We start from the raw sequence: 14325 nt of genomic DNA on the forward strand, positions 1-14325 counted from the left end.
TTTTATATACACCCCCGAGCACTTTGTTTTAGTTGTGCCCATATATGTGCCTCTAATCTTGATAGATGATATCCTGTATAGAACGAAAGATGACTGTCTTTGTAAGAAAGGAGAGAACAATTGATGAGAAGTTTGCCCCTGAACGTCCTCTATGATTGTAGCGACATTGATCATCAGTCGCTCACAAGGCTCCTTATATATGATGGCGGGTTGGACAGAATTCGTATGGTACAGTCATACAAAAATAAGGCCATCAGCGGGATGTTACCTAGGTACTTCCGTGAAGGCCGCAGTACTCCGTAGGTTGAATTGATTCGTCCATATATGGAGGTTGTGGAGTATAGCCGTGGGGGTACTCGGCATCATATATATGCCACATATAGGAGAGGGGCTTGGAGTGTCGACACACAATATTATAGGCCGAGATCAGCATATAGCTGCTTTTTGAATGAGATATCCTAAGTCCTCCGTACTATCGATATCAATGACTCTGATATCCAGAATCCTAGTACTATTAATAATGCTCATCGTCATGCCATAGACATCATAGGGGGAAGCTCGTTCCCTGTTCGGGCTTGGCAACGCACATGACAGCATCACAACAAGTCGAATCTTCCCTTATCTTTTCTCTTCTCTTTCCCTTGCTTCCTACTCTCCTTCCTTCTTCTCTCTTTCAAATTCATGCTTCGCCTCGCTTGACACGCCTCTAACGAATTTTCTAATTTCCCCAACCTCCTGAGTGCCTCCCACAAATTTCACCATGGCTTCGGGTGACGTGACCTACCCTAACACGGGCAGTAAGGTGGGAAAAACCAACAGGTCATTTCAATCCTGCAGAATGAATACGCTAACCTGTCATTTTACAGTGCGCTCCTTTCTTTTTCTGAAATTCGCTTGCCACAACACAGACTGACCTTGACTGCTCTTGCCCTCAGGCATCAGTGATGTGATTACCAAGGGTATATAGGAACTCAGAGGTTTCTCACGCTCTCAAAGCATGCTAACCAAATTTCTGGTAGGCCCCATTGTCGATAATGTGAAGTCCGAAGCTTCCCGCACCGGCCAAGAGCTTCGCCAACTCCAAGACTCGCGTGTGACCCCTTCCACCACGACCGCCGATGGTCAACCTTTGACCTGTATGTCATGAGACTGCATTGATGGAATTGATCGAACCGTGGGATACTGATGCTCGCTTAGACTATCACTCTTTGATTTACAGTCTTTTGAGCGTGAGTCCTCACCTTAGTCTTCAACATGTCCACCGTGCTAATGTCTATGTGCATAGTGGGAACAACCTCGTGCGACCGCCGTCTCCTACGCTAGCGTAGTTACTTTCATCTTCGCCGCCCGTTATCTGCCTCTGCTCCGTTGGGCCTTGAAGTTTTTGTACATGTTGTTGGGATGTGAGTTGGTCGTCTGCTAGTCGGAAAGAGTGGTCCGTTAACAATTGTGTACAGTGACCGCTACTGTTGAGATTGCTGGCCATGTCATCCTCAAGCAGGGAGTCGCCAGTGGATTCCGACCCCGCCGTTACTACACTGTCCCCAAGGAGACCGTTGAGGCCGTGCTTGATGACCTTGAGCAGCTGGTGGACTTCTTCTTGATCGAGTTCCAGCGCATTGTGTTCGTCGAGAATGTTGTCCACACTGTTTTTGTAGGTTTGACGAGACACATGATATATCAAAGCGCAGAGACTAACAATTTCATAGGCTTTCATTGCTGCTTTCACCGGCTACTGGCTGATCCGCTTCATTCCCTTCTGGGGCTTTGCTGTGATCGCCGTGACCACCACATACTTCGCTCCCCTTATCTACATGACCAACCGTGAGATCATCGATGAACAGATCCAAAACGCCCAGGAAATCATCCAGTCCCAAACCACCCAGCTTCGGGAAATAGCTGGTGAACGTACCTCACACGCAACCGACCTGATGAAGCAGTATGTCGACGAGTACAGCTCCATGGCTCAGGAATTCATCCCTTCCCGCCGCTCTGTCTCCCCAGAGACAACCAAGGTTGCGAGCCCGATCAAGCGTGAGACCGTTGTCCAACCTGTCAAGACCGAGCCCATTGCCGACTTCACTGCCCCCGTTGCCGAGCCTGCCATCAAACATGAGGACTTCCCCGAAGCTCCCCAGGCCGCCCCCGTCGCCCAGGCTCCCGAGTCTGACATTGTTGCAACTATCGAGCCGGCAGAGCAGGCTGGTGGCCGTGAGCCTCTTCTGGCTATCTAAAGTGATTCCCCAATTGTCCTAGGTCATCGTTTATTTTCGACCAGGACTGTTGATTGAACTCAAATGTGGGCACCAATCAAACATTCTTTGGTGCATAGATATCATTATTCTGGCCATGATTATTGCTGGATCAGCCGAATGACATGCGCAATTGGATTCTGAGTCACCTGGTCTTCGCTAGGGATATGTGTACCTCTGAATGCATGTACTTTGAACACCAAATCCTCGTGTTGACGAACAAAAAAAATATGCAGTACTCTTGAGCGATGAATGAGCTGCTATGTTTCTTGTATCCCTTTTTCATTATCTTCTTCCACCCCCTTTTCAAGGCACTGGGCATCTTTACCTGTCTATTTCTCTTCACCGAACACCCTTTGTCTATGTCTTTCTCGGGTTCATATTGTTTCTAATGGAATACATTTACATAAATTCACGATCTGAACGTGCTATAGTATCCTGCAGTGTGTCCGTCCTCGAGCCTCGCAGGGCCCTCGGTGATGATGTATTGAGATAGCGGAAGACAATATGCGTACTACTTACCAGGATGCCAGCGCCAATCTACCCCCGTGAAGATTCCAATTCATCGGGAGGAAGCAGATGCACCAAAAACCTCGACCCAGCCCACTTGGGTAATTGTTCATACTCCCCTGCAAGCGGCCTTGATTTTGGTGCAAGGCCGTTGAGTTTCATCCCGGTCCACTGACTCGGCCCCCCATTCGCCGCATCGCGATTCGGGCCGGCCTGTGACGGTTCTGTTTTCCCTTCATTGTGCTTCCCCTCTCCCTCGAAGACTTACCTTGTTCAGTCGTGCTCGGAACGGTGTTTCCCATTCACCTCTCACACTCCCCCATATACCCCGGATTCGAGAGCTGTGGTACAGATCCGGAGTGTTGCCTGATATCTGCGAGTGAGGGGATCTCGTGGACATCGGTGCGTGTAGAACAGGTGTCGGGTCCGGTTTGTATTTTGTGTTGAACGGGTCGAGGACTGGACCTCTTTGTGATGGAAGCGAATCGTTGATTCTAGTTGAAACTTGGATTCAGTATCGAATCTTGCAGACTCCTGTGAGTAGGATCCTCCTTTTATTCCTGGTTCACTTGTTGAAACCATGCTGTCATGGAACCGCGGCGTCCTTCAGAGCCTGAGGAAGAATAACCCGTCGAACTCTTGATAAACATGTGAACAAAAGAGAGAAGCTCAAGGGCAGTCTGAAAGAGCACATGTCACTAAGGGGGCTAGACGATGCTTTTCTGAGACGAGTAGGGAGGAAGCACCCGCTTGAAAAGGCCTAAACGCCAACAGCAGCATCCCAATTGAGACATGCCTTCTTGCCCCTTTTCCAGAAGCTCGGTATCTAAGACGCGTCGCAGACGCTGAGGGACACGCATGTCCGGGTTTACCGCTCTTTGGAATCCAATCGAGCTATCCAACCAGGACCAAAGTGTCTTAGACATTGGAAACCCGGCCTCTTTCTAGGCTCCTATCAGTCTCGGCTATTGGGACTCTTTGCAGACCGACCTCAATGCAATTGAGCCAATTCTACCCCTCGAAAACTAGCCCGGTCGTATTGACATCTTGTTGACGTCTCAGTCCTCGACTTTTGCGGTCTCCAGTTAGATTGCATAGTGTCCTGCCGCCGTCGTTATGCACCGTTTTCTGCGGCGTTCTGCATTGCTGCTGCCCTAGCCCGAGACCGATTGGCGGAGGGAGCCCTTGTACCTTTTAGAAGTCTTACGCAGACTGCACTGGACAGGCAGGTGGATACAATAGCGGGTTCTAAAACGGACCGGAAGAAGCCAGTGTGGCACTATGGTAGAAGTCAGTCTAAGGAGAGGGGGAAGAAGATACACACCGAGAATGTGGGCTCTCACAGCCACCAACGTGTCGGACTTCTGCATAGAAGCATGCATGGAATATTCTTTGCGGCCTGAGTGATTTGTCCTGCACATACGAAAAGCTCATGTCTCTGATATATGCACGCCCTCAGACTCGCTCAATGAGCGGTCTACATGAGAGTGATCAGGATCCTAGACTGGGCACTTGACTGGGCCAAAAGAAAGTGGAAAAATGCAGGAAAAATGGAAGTAGAATCATGTCCAAGGATTAAATTTGAATTGAATTAGTTCTTTTTTATCTCTTTTCTTGTTTCTTTGACACCACAAGATTCTGTTTGACCGTATACTTCAGCCTTATTCCAATCTTCCAATCTCCCAGATATAAACTGGTACAGCCACTATAAGGCACAGAGAGGCATGAAAGCGCGGGGTGCCCCCAAGCAAAGAAGCATCCCTGTCGCTTTCCCAGAATCTTTGATCCGGTCAGAAGTTTATCTCGGCAGCACCGCTTCTCTCAGATGCACTTCGCAGACTCGCCAGCAGGGAATGTATCTTCCCGTCATACAAGGAATGAGTCGCCCTGCAGCTTGCCGTGGGTCTGAGACCTCTTTGGTGCCCATCCTGTTGAGCCACCATGGGGTATGTAGCTTCTTATTGGACCACTGGACTGGTGTCCTCATTCTCCGGTTGTTGTAGCACCTTCCAGCCCGGTACCAAGGAGGATCTGACATGTCTTCTTCGATCAGATTCTGAAGGAAAAAACGGTGGGACAGCAGTTGAGTTCCTCACCCTGGGATATTAGGGCCCAGTTTCATGACATGAGTGATATAGTACTTTGTGCAAAGTGCCGTGACAGGCTGTTTGCATGCAGTGATTCTCTTTCCTAGAGTACACTCAGGATATCCACATAGGTCCCTAAGACGGTTGCCATGCTCCTTTCTTTTGGGAAGTCGCAGTTGTGAATGTGAAACCAGCAATGCCTCGAGAGCTGAGAGACACAGGTCTCAAATGGACCGTATCCTGTAATTCCAGGGGCATGGGCATCGATAATACCATGCATACTGCGTGGCCAGTCCAAAGTCGAAGATGCTTGGAACTGCCACAAGACAAACGTCGACTCGTGCACTGAAGACCTGAAGGGAGAAAGGTAAAGAACCGGTGAAGATATCAGACATTTGCCGAGTGAAGGACATTCACCGTGTTTTACTTTCCTCGATATTTGCCAGCAAACAGCAGTAGAAGCAGTGCAGAACAAACCTTCGAACAAAGGTGTAGGATTGTCTTGCTTCACTTTGTTGCGTCAGGTTTGATATCACCTTTCAGTTCTTCTGGAAAAGAAACACCGTTCTATTGAAGAGACCTTAACCTCCCTCTTTCCCCCCCGGAACCTTTGTGTCTTCTTCCATCCCTCTCTTACTTCAAGGATAGCTCTTGACCGTATTCATGATATCTATCAATTCCCTTCTGAATCCTCAGCCTGAAAGGCGAATCCCTTTCTCTACTTCCTTTCCTGCCACTCGTGAGAAACGGCAGAAGATGGCCAAGGACGCTCTGATCTTCCGTCCTGGTAAGGTCCAGGGTGTGTGCCGCTACCCTCCACACGAAGAGCGAGACGCAGAGTTGGAGAAGATCCATCGGCACTTCTCGCTGCACCCCATGGGCCTTATTCGAGACTACCCTCGCCATATCCCCTATGCCAGTGACAAGAAAACCTTCCAAGAAAAGACTGGCCGAGATAGTTTTCATGGTATGCGTCGATGCCACACACACAAACATATATCAAATACATCTCAAATACTAACTCCTTCTAGTCTTTCAGTACACGTTCCGGATTCCTGGCGATGATAAAGAATGGCATGTCATGTGGGACTACAATATTGGCATCGTGCGAATTACGCACCTGTTCAAATGCAACGGCTACTCGAAGGCAAGTACACAAGAACACTACCCCATAGACTCGGAGTCTCTGACTTGCTATAGACCACCCCGGGTAAGATGTTAAATCAAAACGCCGGCCTCCGTGAGATCTGTCACAGCATTACCGGTGGAGCGCTTTCCGCCCAAGGTATGACCTTGATGTCCTTGACCTTTTGTGTTGATTTCCTTTTTATCCTTGGACAAGGTAGATCTAACAGTGATGGCTTTCTTCTCAAATAGGATACTGGATGCCCTACGACGCCGCCAAAGCAATGGCAGCAACGTTCTGCTGGAAAATCAGGTTTGCACTGACTCCACTGTTTGGTACAGACTTCCCGGGCATGTGTATTCATCCGACAGACCGCAAGAACTATGGTCGCATGGTGATCCCGCAGGAGATTGTACAACGTGCTACCAAGACGGCCAACTACTATCGCTCCCTGGAGTTGAGTGCTGGCGCCGGTGTCAGCCCTTCAGCATCGATGCCTTCCCCGACACGGAGCCTTATCAACACACGGCTATTAACCGGGGAAGAGACATCCTTGGCTCTGGATCTGCTCAAAATGCCGCGTCATAGATATGCCGAGAGTAGCCCTAGTGGCCGGGAATCCTCCACGGAGCCCTACTGCATGTCGCCCAAGAGCCTGTCGCCATTCTCTAACTTCACGCCGATCAACCCCCCGCGCAGCTCAGATGTCCCTCCCCCGCGCGTAGAGTCACCGCAGAGCATTATCCGTGCTATATCGGATGCTATACGCCCTGAGAATCCTCCTGGACCTATCGGCGAGGAAAGTGACATGGAGAGCGATAGCTCGTCTAACATGTATTCCACCCCAAACTGTCCTTCTGTTGATGGGCCTCCTGATGCCGCTTCAGATCTGGAAATCAGACAGAGTGACTATGATGATACGACCGACTCGGATGATGATTGGCAGGTTGACGACGCCAATGATGAAGACTACCGTGGACCATCCCTCAAGAGATCCCCGAGTGGATATCCGATTATCAAGAACGGGTCTACTAGCCGTGACTCCCAGAGCAAGAAGAACCCCAGTCGGAAGTCTCGACCGGTACGGGCTGCGCAGGTACCTCACTTCGCCCGTGAGGTGAAGGCTGCTGAAGCTCTGCTTCGTCTACACAAGAATGAGCTGGAAAGCACTGACGCTCAATCCGAGATTGATGATGACGGGCTTGCCACGCCGTTCGGCTGCCGTTCTCTTGACGGCGGGGCCCCTGGCAGTCGTAAGCGACGTCGGGCCTCGCTTTGACTGCGAGGGGCTGCGAAGGTGACATGACGCACACAATGGAATGGGGACGGCGTTTATGGCCTAGGGATTGATGGCTTTTTTTTTGTAGGGTGGTGTTATTTCTATGCATCTTTTTGTGAGGGATTTTGTGTGATTGGATTTGGAGTTTGGAGGGTATGCATCTCGAAGTCGAAGGAGTCTCTTGTTTGATTCTTGAAGGATTTGGTGACATTGCCCAGGTGTAGCAATGCGATTTCAGTTCGCTCGAGATTGGTTCTGGACTTGAGGCTAGATAGCATCAGATGTTGACGTTCGTTGGATATTTCAAGTTCTACAAGATCCTATCCTCTAAAACCACTGTATGGCCAATAGAGCCCTGTCTTTCAGTTGAGAAAGCCAGTTCGAGAAAATTCCTGGAGAGGCCTCGCGCCTCACCATTGAACGTCTGATGTGCTCGTCTCTAAGTCAATGTCTGGCGCGGTCCTATCCTGGTTGTGAACTTCGTGTATCATTGGCTCCCTATTCTTCTGTGTCCTAGCTTATTAGTTGGATTAATCTTCTATCCACCAGTAAACTATTGCTTTTATCGTAAGACCATATATTGCACATGGTGTAGGTGTATGTAGTGTAGAGTGAACTGCGAGGTAAAAGGCAACCTTGTGTTAAATGTACAGGAAGGCAATAGGATCTGCACATAATCCTCAGACTAGGTAAAACTATTGGACGACTAATGAAGCAATATAGCAAGAGAAACGAAATTAAACACCCGCGGTCGCACTGCATGTGCTGGCTCTGCCAAATCCCCATAAAATACCAAATAAGACATGGAAATGAAAGAAAATAAAGACACAATGGAGAACGCTGCCTCAAGCAGAACATCTCAAATGATCCGCAGAGCCTCACGCCTCACTATCTATTCACCCGCCTAGTCGCTCTCATCTTCGTCGTCGTCAAAGTCGTCAGCCGATGCTTCTTCATCGCTGTCATCCTCAATGACATATGACTTCTTCTGCTGTGTGGCACCGCGACGAGCCGGACGGCCTGCGGCCGCGCGACGTGGAGCAGGAGCAGGTTCATCGTCATCATCGTCCGAAATATTCACATTCACTTTGCCAGCCGGGGAATCCAGAATATCATTGGCCATTGCGTCAATGTCATCCTCGGAGTAATCATCTGCAATTTTCTTGCTCGCCTTAGCTTGTTTCGAAGCATAGGCCTTAGCAGCCGGAGATAAAGCCGCTGGAGCAGACTTGGGGGCAGGTTTGGGAGCTGGCTCCTTTTTCGGTCGGCCACGCGCCTTGGGTGCTGAGGTGGCAGCGGCGACCTTTGGAGCAGCCTTGGCTTTGGGAGCAGCCTTGGCTCGAGCAGTTGGCTTGACTGGCTCTTCCTCCTCCTCCTCTTCCTCATCGTCGTCATCCAGATCCATGACCTTGGCGGCAGGTTTGGAGGCAGCCTTTGGAGCAGCCTTAGCTTTGGGAGCAGCCTTGGCTCGAGCAGTTGGCTTGACTGGCTCTTCCTCCTCCTCCTCGTCGTCATCCAGATCCATGACCTTGGTGGCAGGTTTGGAGGCAGCCTTTGGTGCAGTCTTAGCCTTGGGCGCAGCCCTGGCCCGAGCAGTTGGTTTGACTGGCTCGTCCTCATCGTCGTCCTCATCGTCGTCTTCATCGTTGTCGTCAATCTTGTTGTCCTTGGGCTTGACCTGAATGGAACGCCGTGGGGAATTCTGGGGAATGAGCTTGCTGTAATCGGTCTCATCCGGATCAAAATCGTCATTGGCCATAGAGGATTTGGCGGCAGTCTTCACGCTGGCGCCGCTTTCAGAACGGGGGCGCTCCGAAAAGAGCTGCCGAGACTCTGTGCCTGAATCGCCACCAATTCCTTTGACCATCAAGCTGACATCTCCAAGAAGATCGTCACCGTTGTCGCTGTCGGAGTCGCTCGGAGCTGAGTATTTCACAGGCTTGCGAGCGCGTGAGGATGGCAATGCAGGCTTGGAAGCCGCAGACTTAGCAATCTCCAAGAAATCGTCATCTGAATCTTCTTCGATCTTGGCCTTAGCTTTTGGTCCTCGTTTCGCCGCCGGTTTAGCAGCCGGTTTGGCTGCCACCTTGGGTGCCGGTTTTGGTTTGGGGGCCTCATCGACATCCATCATGTCATCGACTGGCTGAGTCGAGGCTCGCGAGGCTTGGGGGAGCTCGTTGATATCGATGAAGTCGTCTTCTTCTTTGGGCGAAGTCTTGGGCTTTGAAGGCGCACGGCTCTTCTTTGGAAGAACCTCCATGTCGAAATTGAACTCATCGTCTGAATCGTCAGTGCCATCTGCCGCAGGTGATGGGCTTGGTTTGACGGAGGACTGGTTGAGGAAGTTCATCAAGCTGTTCTTAGGCTGATCCTTTTTCTTGGCAGCGACAGCTTTCTTTGTCTTAGGGCCCCCGAAATCTTCGTCATCCGGATCATCACCGTTGGCAGCTTTACGCTTGCGAGAAGCCGGGGCGCGACCACTGCTAGTGGCTAGCTTGCGTGAGGTACGACGATCTGAGTCGGCCAATTTGCGGGCACGGCGGCGTTCATCCTCAAGCTGGAAGCGCCACTCGTTGATGAATTCATCCAAATCGGTGTTCCAGATGTCTTCCTTGGACAGCTTAATCAAGACGTCAACCTCGGTCTCTTTATCACCGATCTGGCGACGAAGCTTCTCCACCCGCTCTTGGGTCAGTGACCACATGGGCATACCCAGAAGGTAGTCATAAGAGTTCGATAGCGTTTGAGTCTCCTTCTCATTCAACTCCTCATCGTCTTCTTCTTCTTCTACTACCGGTTGATCTTCACCCATCTTAGCGGCGTCAGCCACCTTAGAGATTGGCGTGAAGCCCTTCTCCTTCAGCTCAGTGACAAGGACATCCTTCTTCTTCTTAGAAATCACCAATTTGCCATCAATAATCATCTGCACAAAGCGAGCTTGGTTGCTCAGCTTTTCCAGCTCCCTCTGTAGATCGGCAAGCTGGAACTGCTTGCGTCGCTCATAGTATTTGAGGCGGATGACAAAGAATTCCTTGAGAATATCGTCGACACTGGCGTACTTGGTAATGCGGCCCTCGGGATCGAAAGCGACGAGATTGGTTGTCGCAAGCGTCTTGGTCAACTTGAATTTCTCTTCCAACCCTTCAGTCAAGGCGGCCTTCATGTGCTTCTCATCCAGTTGGATGATGAAGTGAACATTGGTGTGATCATTGTAATCCTTATAGTCCTTAATGAAGGAGGGAACCTTCTCTGCCTTGATAATATCCTCCAACTTGTCCTTGAAATCCTGGGTCCAAGTTCGGATGGGCAATTCGGTGATCTCGACCTCCTTGTCACCACATTCCCTGATGATACCGCTGAATTTGTACCGATCCCCACCAATGGCAACAACCTCGCCGGTGAAACCACGGAACCAAGGCTGCATTGGCTGAGTAGGCTCACCAGCCATGAGTCGCTTGAGGTTGCTCACAATGTCCTCTGGATTATAGTTGGGGATGGAAGAACTCCAACCAGTTCCAATACCATCCGCACCGTTGATCAAGATCATGGGAACGACAGGCATGAAGACCTCGGGCTCAATCTTCTTCCCATCATCTTCGCCATACACCAGCAAGGGTTCGTCGGCAGTGTGGAAAATCTTACGCGCGAAGGGAGAGAGGCGGGTGTAAATGTAACGTGCACTGGCACAATCGCTACCACCTTGAAGTCGACTACCAAAGTTTCCGCTTGGCTCAAGGCAGTTGATATTGTTGGAGCCAACAAAAGTCTGAGCAAGACCCACGATCGTTTGTTGAAGGGACGTATCGCCGTGGTGGTAGGCTGTCATTCCAGATACATGACCTGCCAGCTCAACGACCTTCATGTCCTTTTTTAGATTGCGGCGGAAGCACGTGTGGAGCACCTTGCGCTGACCGGGCTTGAAACCATCGACAACGGAAGGAATCGAACGCTGATTATCAGCCATGCTGAACAGAATGAGTTCTTTGTTGATGAAGTCAGTGTATGTGATCTTGGATACTGAGTGGTCCAGATATGTGCCAGGTTTATATTGACGAAGCCATTCTTTACGCTCATCTGCCTTCTTCTTGGAGAAAGCCAGCTCAATGAGTCCAGCTTCACCCTCTTGCATGGTATGGAACTCCTTAAGATGACGATCAAGGTCGCGGAAATAGACCTGAGCATCTTGCGTAGTGCTGGTTCCCAGACCCTTGTAATACTTGTGATCCCAGCCACGTTCATCTTTGTGAAGTTCTTGCCATGCTTCGTACTCGGGCATGGTGAAGAAAGACTTTTGCTTGGTCGGGTGCTTGGGATCACCCTTCCAAACCTTGATGATAGGGGTGATGAACTCAATGAGGAACTCGGGGATCTTCAACAAGCTGGGGAATTGTGCCTCCAGGAAGTTGATCAACAGACCCTTGATGTGACTGCCGTCATGATCCTGATCAGTCATGATCATGAGATGGCCATATCGAAGTCCTTTGGTTTCAGTGTACTCCTTTTTGTGCTGTAGACCAATGAAATTCTTGATACTTTGAATCTCAACATTCTTTGAAATCTGGTCGAAAGAAGCATCCCGGACATTGAGAAGTTTTCCGCGCAGGGGGAACACGCCGAACAAATCCGGCCCGACAACTGATCTACCTGCCATGGCCAATCCCTTGGCTGAGTCACCCTCGGTCAAAATGAGGGTGCAGCGGTGACCATCTCTGGTACCGGCTTTATTGGCGTCGACAAGCTTTGGGTTGTTCATACGCGAGCGACGGCCGGTGTCGCCCTTCTTCAAGATCTGGTCAGCCTTTTGCTCCGCAAAATGCAAAATATTCGACATGACCTCAGTCTTCAAGACCTTCTTGTAGAAGTCTTCATCAAGGGGACACTTGCTACCGAACTGGCTGGTCTTTGTCGTCAGCTGTTCTTTGGTCTGAGAGGTAAATGCTGGGTTGACAATCAAAGCCTTCACAAAAATGAAAATATGGTTCCGAATCTGTGCAGCTTTCAAGGTTGCTCCGGTCTTGTTCTTCTTCTTCACCTGATCAGCCAAGCGGGTACAAATTTGATCCGCAATGTAGTTGACGTGCGTTCCGCCTGAGGTTGTCGCGATGGAGTTGACGAATGAGACTTGTTGGAAAGAGCCATCGGAAACAGCAAAACCGACCTCCCATCTAGGGTCGGGGCTGCATGTGATGATCTCATCCTTTGAGGGAGGGCCATCATCACCGCGCTCCTTGCGAATGGCTTTGGTGTACATCTCCATGTATTTTCTGAAGTTGCGGATGGGAATACGCGAGCCATTTAGTTTGACCGCCACATTGGCGGTGCCCGCCAAATCGTAAACTCTTCGCTTAACAAGGGCTTCGAAGTCATCGTCAATGCCTTCCATGCCGAATCTGGCAAAGTCAGGCTTGAAAGTGACCTTGGTGTAATCATCTCCCTTGGCATCTGTGATCTTCGCCTTGCCCATCTTGGTCATGTTATCGGTCCATGTTTGCTTATACTTCTTCTTTTGATTGGAGTCCTGGGTCTCAAGAGTGAACTCTGTCGAGAAAACGTTACAAAGCTTGGCACCGAAACCGTTGCGTCCACCAGTCACCTTCTGTTGGCTATCGTCATAATTGGAGGATGTGAGAAGGTGGCCGAAGATCAGTTCGGGCACGTAAATCTGTTCCTTGGAATGGATTTCGATGGGAATACCACGGCCGTTATTCCACACGCTGATTTCACCGGCTTCGCGATCAATTGTAATTCGCATTTCATTCATACTCGAGTCATTCTGCTTGTTATCGGCGGCATTGACCACAATCTCGTCAAATATCTTGTAGAGACCAGGGACGAAAGAGACATCGCGGTACTCCATAACTTCAGTTCCGGAGTTGTACACCCACATCTGCTGTGTGGTGCGTTCGGTTGATCCAATATAGGTATCGGGACGTTTGATAATGTGTTCGAGTTGGGTAAGCTGCAGTAAATTAGAAACGAGGACTCGGACCTCAGGCTAGCAGCTGCGGCAGACTTACTTTCTGGTACTTCTCTGATGTGCTTCCTTTCTTGCTCACGCCATCAACAGCAGTCTCTCCTCCGTGTGACTCATTTTCGACATCACCGAGAGGTTTTGAACCAGCTCTCTTGGGAGCAGCCGTTTTCTTTGCCTTGGGAGGAGTGTGGGAGAGCAAGGAATCATCATCGGACATTTGAATATCGGACATCTCGTCTTCGCTGTCCACCTTGGCCTTCTTCTTAGCTGCAGTCGACTTTGCGGCGGGTTTAACCTTCAATGTGGTCTGGGTGGTCTTTTTGGCGGCGGATTTGGCGGCAGGAGCCTTCTTAGGGGCCGCCTTAGCTTTCGGTTTCTGTAGACGCGTAATGTCAGCAAGCAATGTTGAACCCGATGTTGATCACAATCCATACCGGTGCAGGCTCAGGAGCAAAGTCAGAGCTGCCTCCGTTATCCTCGAAGGGCGAATCATCCATTATTGAGTCATCCATGGTGATGATGAGTAGACTGATGAAGCGCAATGGAGCGCGATGGAGGAGGGGGAAGGGACCTAAAATAGGCCTCGAAATCGAGACAAACGAGTGACACTATCTACCAATGTCGAGGAATAGATGAATAAAGCTTCGGCATGCCCAAGCCGGAAAATGGTAAACAAAGAAGCAATTTTGGAAACAAAGAACGGAGGGAGCAGAGAGGGGAAGCGCCTGTTGTTTTTTTGCCCGGGCAAGTCGCGACTCGCAGGGGGCGGTGGGCGGTTTACAACCACTCGGATCATCATTATTCCTCACCGCCCCCAAACACGACTCAATTAGGCAATTCCCAAACAAACGAAGGAAGCACCATGGGGCCCCCTCGGATTCCATGTTGTCTTCAAGCCAATTTGTGAGACACATCTCAGTTACAGAGCTATGTAGAAGCGGCTGGATTAGCCCTGTGTGTTTGTTAACCTTTCTTTATTTCTTTCAAATCGCGCAATCGACTTTGAGAAGTCACTAGGTGTTCATTGTCAAGATCTATATATAGCTTGGCGTGTAAACGGCAAGCAACCTAGGAAGTAAATCGCCTTGGCTATCGGA

The 14325-nt window shown here is 50.0% G+C and overlaps 3 protein-coding genes across 3 annotated transcripts; 2 read left to right on the forward strand and 1 right to left on the reverse strand.

The window, feature by feature from the left end:
• Window positions 1-760: 760 nt before the first annotated feature.
• N7457_007564 (uncharacterized protein) lies at window positions 761-2234 on the forward strand (the record flags this gene model as incomplete). The annotated part of the gene is made up of 6 exons (XM_057178607.1): window positions 761-797; window positions 1020-1136; window positions 1198-1229; window positions 1286-1403; window positions 1458-1654; window positions 1710-2234. 6 exons carry the CDS (start codon window positions 761-763, stop codon window positions 2232-2234), a joined length of 1026 nt encoding a protein of 341 aa, XP_057030351.1.
• A 3371-nt stretch (window positions 2235-5605) lies between these two features.
• N7457_007565 (uncharacterized protein) lies at window positions 5606-7254 on the forward strand (the record flags this gene model as incomplete). The annotated part of the gene is made up of 5 exons (XM_057178608.1): window positions 5606-5816; window positions 5881-6000; window positions 6050-6059; window positions 6106-6134; window positions 6227-7254. 5 exons carry the CDS (start codon window positions 5606-5608, stop codon window positions 7252-7254), a joined length of 1398 nt encoding a protein of 465 aa, XP_057030352.1.
• A 904-nt stretch (window positions 7255-8158) lies between these two features.
• N7457_007566 (DNA topoisomerase 2) lies at window positions 8159-13740 on the reverse strand (the record flags this gene model as incomplete). The annotated part of the gene is made up of 3 exons (XM_057178609.1): window positions 8159-13213; window positions 13272-13604; window positions 13663-13740. 3 exons carry the CDS (start codon window positions 13738-13740, stop codon window positions 8159-8161), a joined length of 5466 nt encoding a protein of 1821 aa, XP_057030353.1.
• Window positions 13741-14325: the final 585 nt, after the last annotated feature.

This window comes from Penicillium paradoxum, assembly GCF_028828445.1.
Source record: "Penicillium paradoxum strain IBT 22861 chromosome Unknown utg000006l_segment0_segment0, whole genome shotgun sequence".
Classification (NCBI taxonomy): Eukaryota; Fungi; Ascomycota; class Eurotiomycetes; order Eurotiales; family Aspergillaceae; genus Penicillium; species Penicillium paradoxum.